The sequence below is a fragment of the Gymnoscopelus microlampas genome, assembly GCF_963454915.1.
Source record: "Gymnoscopelus microlampas genome assembly, chromosome: 15".
Taxonomy (NCBI): Eukaryota; Metazoa; Chordata; class Actinopteri; order Myctophiformes; family Myctophidae; genus Gymnoscopelus; species Gymnoscopelus microlampas.
The window spans coordinates 15,909,270-15,920,167 of NC_139952.1; the positions used below are offsets into that span (position 1 = coordinate 15,909,270).

At 41.5% G+C, this 10,898-nt stretch overlaps 1 protein-coding gene across 1 annotated transcript in view; it reads left to right on the plus strand.

The window, feature by feature from the left end:
• Nucleotides 1-10,279, plus strand: part of crybg2 (crystallin beta-gamma domain containing 2) — a gene marked incomplete at its 5' end in the record, with an annotated part of 89,865 nt that extends 79,586 nt beyond the window's left edge. The window contains 16 exons of the mRNA XM_084080361.1: nucleotides 80-335; nucleotides 763-902; nucleotides 1,073-1,199; nucleotides 1,381-1,416; nucleotides 2,515-2,654; nucleotides 3,169-3,295; nucleotides 4,259-4,419; nucleotides 4,964-5,090; nucleotides 5,184-5,216; nucleotides 5,448-5,554; nucleotides 5,771-5,900; nucleotides 6,559-6,698; nucleotides 6,856-6,979; nucleotides 7,320-7,478; nucleotides 8,469-8,628; nucleotides 9,064-10,279. Of these exons, the coding sequence (XP_083936487.1) occupies nucleotides 80-335; nucleotides 763-902; nucleotides 1,073-1,199; nucleotides 1,381-1,416; nucleotides 2,515-2,654; nucleotides 3,169-3,295; nucleotides 4,259-4,419; nucleotides 4,964-5,090; nucleotides 5,184-5,216; nucleotides 5,448-5,554; nucleotides 5,771-5,900; nucleotides 6,559-6,698; nucleotides 6,856-6,979; nucleotides 7,320-7,478; nucleotides 8,469-8,628; nucleotides 9,064-9,152 (2,056 nt within the window). The 3' untranslated portion in view covers nucleotides 9,153-10,279. The remainder of the gene's footprint in view (nucleotides 1-79; nucleotides 336-762; nucleotides 903-1,072; nucleotides 1,200-1,380; nucleotides 1,417-2,514; nucleotides 2,655-3,168; nucleotides 3,296-4,258; nucleotides 4,420-4,963; nucleotides 5,091-5,183; nucleotides 5,217-5,447; nucleotides 5,555-5,770; nucleotides 5,901-6,558; nucleotides 6,699-6,855; nucleotides 6,980-7,319; nucleotides 7,479-8,468; nucleotides 8,629-9,063) is intronic.
• Nucleotides 10,280-10,898: the final 619 nt, after the last annotated feature.

Here is a 10,898-nt window from a genome sequence, read left to right on the forward strand (position 1 = left end):
ATTGATTTGAAGTCATATCGCCAAACTCTAGATCATTATTGTATTAATTAGGGTTGTACTTCTCTGCGTTCTTCTGCAGTTGGGTGTTGTATGAGAAACCTGACTTCAAAGGCGAGAAGATCGCTCTGGATGAAGGAGATATAGAGCTCACCAACCCCTTCAGGCCTCCCGAAGAGGACCAACAACAGCTGCTCAATGGAAAGAAGGAGACCGGGGGAGAGGGTGGAGAACAGAAAGCGAACGGACAGCAGAATGGAGAACAGAATGCTGAGAAAACGGACAAGAGCGTACCAGCCAGAAAGTTCGTCATTGGATCTATCCGAAGAGCTGTCAGGGTAAGAGAAGGGTTTGGCATTAAATGTGCTTCCTAGTGGGCGACAGTTCTTAATTATGCACCGGTAATAGCTGCTAGTGTGTATGGTAACATCAAGTAAGTCAAATGCAGAGCAAGAACTGAAAATGATGCTGGTCAAAATGACATCTTTCTTTGCTTTGTTGTACAGGTATTTTGACTTTTGAATGTGTGACACTGCCCTCTAGTGTCTGAAATGAAAGGGAACACCCATTTTGTCTGATTCCAATTTGCCTGAACAAATACTGTTTACTCCAGAACTCCATTAATCTAATGCTCTCTCTCTGTCTGTCTGTCTGTCTCTCTCTCTCTCTCTCTCTCTCTCTCTCTCTCTCTCTCTCCGTCCGTCCGTCCTTCCGTCTCTCTGTGTCTGTCTGTCTGTCTCTCTCTCTCTCTCCCTCCCTCCCCAGGACTACAGTGTGCCAGAGATCAGTCTTTTCCCAGACGAAAATGCAGAGGGGAAGAAGGTCATCTTCAGAGACACCTCGGAGGACGCCCGGATCTTTGGTTTCCCCATTAAAGCCAACTCCATTATCATCAACGCTGGGCTGTGAGTGTTAACGAACTGTAAAAACAGCTGTGCAGTACACTTTTATACACCAAACTACTCTATAAAATTCTCCGTTTTAATTAGCACAGAGGATTTTACTGTGAAACATTCCCCTATTATTATATTCTATGATATTGTAGGAGAATATCGTAAATGATGTGTTTTTGCAGGTGGCTGGTGTACGCTGAGCCCTTCTTCCAGGGCTTACCACGTGTCCTGGAGGTAGGGGGTTACTCCAACCCTGCAGCCTGGGGAGTGGAGCAGCCCTATGTGGCCTCAGTTCACCCACTCAAAATAGTAAGCCTCATTTTGTCCTGTCCTACCAAAGTATAACTAAGCCTCTCTCTGCATGCCAGTTATCTTTGGCATCCAGAGGAAGCGCACCGTTTTTTCTTTCTTATACCAGAATAATCTTTTATGAAAATACAATACTGATAAAGTGTTTGAACTAAATGCTTTGCTTTTTTTTTTATTACAGGGTGAACCAAGAGTAGAAAAGCTAAGTGAACCAAAGGTAAGACAAATATATGGTTGCTATTAATAGTACTAGTGCTGCTACTACTAGTATTAAAGCTATTACAATTACTGCAATTACTGAAACTACAACTGCAACTAATATGGGGTCCCATACTATTACAATTAGTTAAAGCGGCATGGTGGTGAAGTGGTTAGTTTCCTCACACCAAGATGGTCCTCAGTTCAATCACCGGCATTGTTTTGTTGTTCTCCTTGTATTATTTGTGTGGGTTTCCTCCCACACTGACAGACATGCTTTCTAGGCTTAACTCCTGCCATTGTCCTTGACCAAGATAGTTGGTCCCCAGGCTCTGCACTGTGGCGACTCACTTATTAAGTAGTCAGGTGGTTGGGTCAAATGCAGAGGACACATTTCTCCAAGGCCGGGAATAATAACGTTTTTTTCTGATTTTAATAGAAGGCCTGTTAAGATTGCACTCCAATCAAGAATGTGCTGCTTTTAAGACTGTGCCGTATTCCTATTAAGACTGTACCCCATGCTGAGCAAGATTCAAAATGGCTTTATTTGTCTCTTTTTTTCTTCTGCAAACAGCATCAGAAACAAATCTAGATTATGTTTCCCCCAAAAGACAGCAAAATTTCATGACAGAATAAAAAAATAAATGAATTCATGACATATAAAAAATGCAAAGCCAGATAAAAGCAGTATAAAAAAACTAATTTCAACTGCTTTTCAGAAATTCATGGAGTTCATGGAGTCATCTAATGCTTAGGAATGCACACCTCCCAAGTTCATATACTACCTAGTGGGGGGATTACTGAGAGAGGGCAGGATTTTTCTTATTTGAGTTCAAGAGTCTGACACTGATGCTCCTGTATCGTTTCCCCGACCGCAGAAAGGAGAACAGGCTGTGAGAGAGATGGTGCAGGGGTCGAATCCTCTGGTGCATCCGGCTTAGTCAGGCACACCAACAAACACAATTTTCCGTGTTCAAGGGTGGGGAAGCCGACAGGGGAAGGCAGTTTATGTCTCTGCACTACCGAATGGTCAGGGCATCTGTTCAGCAGGGACAAGAGCTAGGTTGGATAGCATGTTTTTAAACTTACCAAACGTATACATCTCTGTTGTTTCCAGATGATCATCTACGACAAGCCTTACTTCACTGGTAAATCCAGGACCATCTACAACACCATGAAGGACTTCATGACAAGGATGGACAGACAGCAGACAGCCTTTATGTACAACGTTGGCTCACTCAAAGTTCTTGGAGGAATGTGAGTTGTGTACTATTTACTTGGGTGGAGAGTTGGAATGCAGGTAGCAAAGAAATACTGACAGGACATTGCTGTCAATGTGTTCTCCCCAGCAGCATTCCTTTGTGTTTTTTTTTATCTATCATGAGGATCAGTGCGTTCTTTTGACCCATGCACAAAAATACAGCACTAGCAACATTGCAGGCACGTGAAATCCTCCAAAGTTAGTTCAACAGTGTTGAACCAAATTATGATTTTAAAAACATACATTCATAAATAAGGCCAGAGTGAATACGAATAAGTAAAACATTTAGTTTGAATACAAATAATTATGGACAAAACATACATCAGAGCACACTGAATCTGTTCAATGTATCTGTATAATGTAACTACAGTGTACATAAATAGTGCAGGAAAATGAACGAAGTGGTGCAATATTGGAGAATTGAAGTACAGTATGCACTATTTTGTGTGTGTGTGTGTCTTGAGTCAATACTGCATGTTTGGTTTGCAACGCATCTCTCTCTCTCCTCAGGTGGGTGGGCTATGAGAAGGAGGGTTTCCGAGGCCACCAGTACGTGTTAGAAGAAGGAGAGTACCATGACTGGAGAGTGTGGGGAGGCTGTGATGCTGAAATGCGTTCTGTCAGGGTCATACGAGCGGTAAGGACTGTTTAACAACAGCGCCTATGTTGTTGTTGAGATGAGACGTCAACTCGACTGGCATTCTTAATCCTGTGATGAGTGACAGGACAGCCCTCCACCCTGTACAATGTACTATAGAACAGTGGTTCCTAAATGGTATGCCATGAGACAAGTCCAAGTATGCATTGACATTTTCTGAAAACCTCACATTATTATTGAAATATGTACAACTGTGCAAGAACGTATTCATTTGTTAATTTACTATATCCGTATTTTGTGTGCATTCATTTCCCAATGCAAGGCAAATTCTATACCTGGGTTAGGGTCAAAAATAGCAAAATTATAAGCTCTCACGGCATCACATCGCTACATGTGAGCTTGTAGTTTGGCTGTTTTTGCTATGAATACAGGTCTGTCTTGCGATTTTGACTTGCCCATTGGTGTGCCTTGGGCACAAAAAGTTTGAAAACCACTTCTATAGAACATGGGGTTGGTATTAGTCTGGGTACAAAACTCATATTTCACAGCATAGTTCTCTTATTATTATTATTTTAAGATATATAATATATATTTGTGTTTTTCTGCCTTTATTCATAGTACAGTGGATACTGGCAGTTAACGGGGAAAGAGTCGGGGGGGTAAAACAGGAATCGAATCTGGGACTTGTTGTCAGGCTGCATCAGAGCCAATATATTGTACCAGCCTTAACCACTCCGCCATCTGCGCGTCATTGTAATTGCTCTTGAAGCATCTCAGTGTACAGTGAATAGTGACTGACATTGTGCAATTGACAAATAAACTTTGACGTGAACTGAATTGACGTTTTACTCTCAGCTAACTGTTAATGTCATTGTGAGTGGAGTTCCAACTGAAGAGTAACCACGGTGCCATGAATAAAACCACAACGGATGAGAACGTCATTGTGGTTTGTTTTGTTTTGCTCTAAACTCTGGCCGGCCCTGTCTCCATGACCCTCTGTAGGACCTGACAGACCCCATGCTGGTGATGTATGAGCAGCCAGAGGAGGAGAGGGAGGGCGAGGAACAGGAGGAGAACACCTTTGAGGTGACGGAAGCCATTCCTGACGTGGAGCTGTTTGGCTACAAGACCAACACGCGCTCCATTCATGTGCTCAGTGGCGCGTAAGTTGATACACAGCCAATCCATTGCAGCATTTTTCCTTGTTTTCTTTCTACTATTCCTTGTTTTTCTTTTTATGTTCACTCTTTTCGACTTCCCTGAAAACTTGTACGACAAAGAACCCACGTGTAAAATGATGTAACAACGAAGTTGAAGAACTGAGGCTCAGTTGAAGAATTGTGTTTTATACCACGTATACCAAATATACCGTATTTTGGGAATGTTATAATAGGTGAACATTCGGTGTAAATACTGTAGGCGTACATTTGGCAAAAATAGCTACAAGCTACAAGTTGTGAGCTACTTGTAGATCGGCCATTTTCAGTGAAGACATTTAGTGTAGAGGGAAAAAAAGGAGGGGGCTATATACAGACACCTGGGGTCCCCAGTCAACGAAGTATACTGTAGGATTTAATTAGTTAACGTGTTCTTGTCCGCTGTTCTTGGGCTTTTGTAGAGGTGCAGTAAATTATGGAGGAGTTGTTTGGTGTGTTAATGAGTGGTTGACATGATAACAATTGCTTAATGTGTTGTCTTACTCTCCAGGTGGATAGCCTACTCTCATGTGGACTTCTCTGGTAACCAGTACATCTTAGAGAGAGGTTTCTATAGTAACTCTGCCGACTGGGGCGCTCAGGGCAATCAGATCTGCTCCATCCAGCCCATCCTACTGGTGAGGAGCATAGAGAAGATTCAGAGAGGAACCCATTGTTAGCATGTAAAACTAATATTTGAGTTAATTTTCTGTCTGTCTGTTTGCCTGTAGGCTCCAACTGAGAACTCAAAAGCCAGGAATGAGGTGAGATACTGTCATTTTACTGTCAATATTGAATATTGAACCAGTCTGTGTATCTATTCTAAACTACACCAAGTGTAGATCATATAAAAAAATAATAATAATTAGCCCAAAATATGGATTGCGGGGTTAATGTGGTTAACATATTTTCTTTAAATTAAATTGTGATATAACCCCCCCAGCAGATCCAACCCTGCTTATGGTTTTCATATTTCTTATGTTTGTACACCTCAGGTGCTGTTGTACCCTGAGCAAGACTATCAGGGAGAGTGTCGCGTCTGCAGCACCAACCAGGAGGCCCTGTCTCTGCTGGCTAAGTCCTGCAAAGTAGTTGGGGGAAGGTGAGCTATTTATAATGCATTATGACCAGCGCTTATAAATTATATTATTATAAGTTATAATACTTCTAAGTTGTTATGCATAATTATAAACATTTATAAAACGTGTTATAATGCCTTAAAAGTGCATTATAATGCATTATAGATGTGGTTACAACGCATTATAGACCCAACCTCGATATAAAGTCTTACCAAATGAGCTTTATGGCTGCATTACAGCTGGGTGATCTATGAGAATAAGCAGTACGCTGGGAGCCAGTATGTCCTGTCAGAGGGGGACTATCCCAACTTCACCAGCATGGGCTGTCCCAACAGCTTCACCATCCGCTCAGTCAAAGCTGTGCCAATGGTGAGAGAACATCTGAAGTCTGCTTTGTACTGTCTGAAACTACACTCTGACACTTGTTTCTATAAACCCAGCACTAACGGCAGCAATTAAACCCTATATCGTTGTTGTCCGGCAGAAAGCTCTTATCTCAATATTCTAACTTTTTGTGTTTTTTCGTGAATTAATTCCCTACTTGATCATACTACAGCGTCATATTAAAGCATCAAAAGCTCGAAAATCCACAAGCTCGAAACGTTTTGAGCTTGTCGATCTGCTACTTCTGCTGTTTTTGAATTTTAAAAGTAACCGTTTTGGACATAATGAGGTTTCCGCCAGACAGCGTCCCCCAGTGGTCTATACTTGGCCACCTCCTTATTTCCCTCTACACCAAATATCTTTGCCGAAAATAGCTGATCCATAAGCTCGCAACGCATCTTCATGCGCTGTGAGCTTGTAGATCTGCTATTGTCACAGAATGTTCACCTATTTTCAATGAATGTTCACCTATTTTCAACGAATGTTCTCCTACTGTGACATGCCCAGAATATGGACACTACGGTTCATGTGGTTAAACTAACTCACTTTATATTTCTTTCATGCTTTCCGTACTTCCTTCCACTCGTTTGTGCCATTCATTTAGTTTGGCTTCCTCTGATATACTCTGTTTTCCCCTCCTCAGTTGTTCAGCATTCCCTCCATCTCGTTGTTTGGCGGGGATTGTCTGGAGGGTCGAGAAATCACCGCAGATGTGGAAATCCTCAGCCTGTTGGAAGAGGGCTTCAACAACCACATCCTCTCTCTCAGGGTCAACAGCGGCTGGTAAGAGTGTCTGTCTGTCTCTCTCGATCTGTGTTTACCTTGGCATTTGACTCAGAGTAGGGTGTCTGTTATAAAATTGAGCCTTATGTTTTTGTGGTAACGTGTGATTCTAAGCACCAAAGAACCTGCTAATTTCTGCTCCTTTGCCTCTCTGCAGCTGGGTGATATGTGAACACAGTAACTATAGGGGGCGACAGTTCCTACTGGAGCCCATTGAAATCACCAACTGGCCCAAGTTCAGCACGCTACAGACGATTGGCTCTATATACCCAGTCAGACAGGTACGGCCACCTGTTCCCTTCGTTGCCTCCAATTTTAACACTGCCTTGAGCATACATTGTTCAAGACTCACTTTTATATACAGTATGTATAAAATCAATTTAGTAATGTGGTAGATTTTTTTATTTTACGGTCCCATCCCTGGTTGTTCTTCTGACCTTGGACAGTTGAGTTTAAGTTTGTCCACACTGTCATCCTACATAGAGCTTACATAGATCATCCTACACAGCATACTGTACATAGAGAGTCCTACATGAGCATGGAGTGTAGACTTGACTTTCTGAGTCTGCATTTTGTGTTTGATTCTGACCAAACTTTGGCAAATCGTTTCTTTTCTTGCAGATGCGGAAGTTTTTCCGCATCAAGAACAAAGAGCGAGGTCACTACCTGTCCATCCAGGGCGGGGTGGAGGAGATGAAGACAGGACGGGTTGTGGTGACGCCGGAGGTGGAGGCCATGAGTGACGTCTGGTTCTACCAAGACGGGCTGATCAAGAGCAAGGTAACGAAAGCTCAGTAAACAAAGTGTTCAGGGTCAACATATATGGCTCTTTTCCCCTATTAAGGTTAACTACTAGACCATACCCGAAGAAGTGCGCAGGCGAAAGTAGTTGCAAACGTGGGGTTATTGCACGTCCTGTCGCACGTCCCGTCGCCCCGCGCTTCGTTTGGCCTTCTTTTCATAGACCTTGTTGCTTGTAGGGCTCACTTCGTTTGGCCTTGTTTTCGTAGACGTTGCTGCTTGTTTCTCGCGCGAAACCTGGCAACCCTGCGCAGTGTGATCTCCCATTGTTTGACACATATATGCTAATAATAAGCTGAGATTTGATGAAATTGAAAAACGGGCTTCGCAGTTGCGTTGAGATGGTAATGGTCAATGGTTGTGTGCAAATGCAGATCAATTGCTCCAGCCACTGAGGAGAACCAGGCACACATTGTTTCTCTCACAACGGCCACAGAGGTTTGTCAAATTATAGGAGGATATAATAAAAAAAACTCCTTAGAATAGAACCTTCCATAACCTGAAACCTTCCAGAACCCATGAAGTTCTGGGATTGTCTTTTTTGTTTACGTTTCCATGCGCAGTTGTGATGCGCAGTGAGCTCACAACATGTCGATGCATTGTGACTCGTTGTGAGCTTATAGATCAGCTATTTTCGCTTTTTTAGTACAATTTTAAAAGAATAAGTGTTCTGTGTTCTGCTAGTTTCCCACTATATCCGGAGCAGGGCCCAAAGTAGGTTCTGAGAATCTTATCTGAAACACAGCCGTAGCGTATGGAAACAAACTCAGAACCCGTGAAATAGGTTTCACGGCCCGGCACAGTTCACTTAGAGTCAATAGTGTTGGGAGCATCTCGTTAAGCTGGCGAATGTTTTGAGATTAGGTAAAATGCTAAAATAGCAGTTAAATTTGATTGAAGTAAATAAATACATTGAAATATCCTGTAGCAGTACATTTGGTTAACAATGCATATCTCCTTCTGCTGTAGCTGTCCCCCACTATGAGCCTTCAGGTGATGGGTAACATGGAGCCAGGAGCAAAGGTGCTTTTGTGGTCAGAGAGCCGTCAGCCCATCCAGACCTGGACAACTAAGATGAGTGGCTTGATCACCAGCCTTATTTTCCCTGGCATGGTTCTGGATATGAAAGGTAGGAACTATTCAGGTTAGACATTAAGTACAGCTTCAGGCATGTTGCCATTTGGAGTTTAAGATATTTCAAGATTGTTTATTTCAGCAACTTTCCTCTGTGGAGGTGAAGTTGTGAAGTTCAGTTATCTTCAGTAAATGGGCCACAAATGTGAGCATTATTTATTTGTTTTTCTCCAAGATGAAGTAGCATCTGAATTCATATCTACCATGTGCAAACATGGTTTATTAAAAATACAAGGTTTATATAAACAGAACAATTTAAAGTGTTGAAAAATGTAACGCCCTCAAATGCTGTACAAATAGAAGAAGTACAGTTTCAAAGCAGTTACCTCTCACTGTCACTGGAGACCGCCAAAGTGTGTAAAACTCTCCAGTGCCGACTTAAGAGGACACAATTAGAATCTTTACCAAGCTGGTTTTATTTCCTCTCCAGGTGGTAAAACCTATGACAAGGATCACGTGGTGCTTATGCCAGAGAGTGAGGAGAGAGCCAGCCAACAGTGGGAGCTAGAGATACTGTAACCCACACATCAACATTCCCTCAACGTCGTCATCGTAAGGACAGTTGTTTTTTTCTGAGATTGGACTCTGTACCATCCATGAAGACATTTGGCTTTTATAATCGTGGATTCCTACACTCCAGGACTTCACAACAGCTAAAGACGCTACAGTATGAAAGCTTTGTGCCTTGAGCCCCTGTGCCTTAAAGGGGATCTTCTGAAGAGAATGGGAAGTAAAAAAAAAAGGACCAGTTTAACCACTTAAATAAACCCTATGAAACCCTATGGACCACAGTCCCCCAGGGCTCTATACTAGTTCCACTAGTATTCCTATCTACATCATATCTCTTCGCTGAAAATAACCGATCTAGAAGATCAACTGTTGATCGGTGAGCTTGTAGATCTGCTATTTTCTGCGAATATTCGTCCCAGAATAGCGATGCCTAGGGTTCAGGTGGTTAACTTTTATTCTGAACAGTTACTGATAAATCCAAGTCGTAGAGTTTCATTGGGTGAACTTGTTTCTTGATTCGGGTTTGAAAGGAGATTCCTGTATTGAATGACCCTTGTTTGTTTTATTCCAGGGAGATGCAAATTCTGTGTCAAGAAGCACTTGCAGGTGATACTTACACAACTTTGTTTACAGTGGAAGAAATAGAGTTTGAACTACTTCTCTCGATTGCAAGCACATTATGGCATATCCTGTTTGGCTAGTGTGAACATTCTGCATGGCGAGTATATTTAATATAGATGTATGGATGAATGAAGCCAAAAAGAATGTGTACTGTAGTGTGCTACCAAGATGAATTGTGTGTGTGTGAGAATCAGTATTTTATAAAGTCTTATTTTTTATCTGTGTGTAATTTTGGTCAATGTATTTGTGTTTTTGGATGGGAAATGTTGCTTTTCTAATATGCTGTATACCACATTGTATAGTATGGACTCTGTTAAATGTTATGCTGTTCCTATCAGAGGCTATTTTCTTAAAGGCGCTTTCTTTTTCTTGAGGCATTTTATAGGTGTGAGACCCATATTGACATTCAAATGTACACTACTCACTTCATATAATTTGATACTAAAAATTATAATGTGAAATGTATTATAAACGGGAGTGGTTTTAGAATACTAAATAAAAAGTGATACCAAAAATGGTTTGTTAATTATGAAGGTGTTATACACAAAATACCCTGATATGTATTCAAAATTACACAATAACAATGGGTGCATTTACAACAATTGTTGTAAATGTTTTGTATTCTTTTAGCTGTTCAATCTCTTACAACGATACAAATACTTAATCGTCAACTGCTGTTTTCCAATCCAAAATAAAGGCTGTCATAGTCATCCCTGCAATGTCATGCAAAATATCAACACCAGTTATTGTTTAAAATGACAAGAACCCACCATATTCCCTGTGCTCTGCAGGTGTGGGTTAGATAGCTAACAACATACCACAGGTTTAGCAGAAGGTATAATGAGGAAAATGTTATGAGGAAAGGTATAACCGATAAGATCATCTAAGATGAGCTCAACTTTAACCCACTTAAACCCTTCACTTTAAACCCTACTGTATACTTCATTGACCGGTTCCCGCCAGGGGCCTATCCTTGTCCTTCTTTACACCAACTCTCACCAAAAAGGTAGATCAGGGATTTTCCCCAAATGTTTTTGACGAATGTTCACTTATTATGACATGCCCAGAAAAGAGGTTCATATGGTTAATTGATCTGGAAGGACATGTGTCATAGTAACTTGAACTATGATTAAT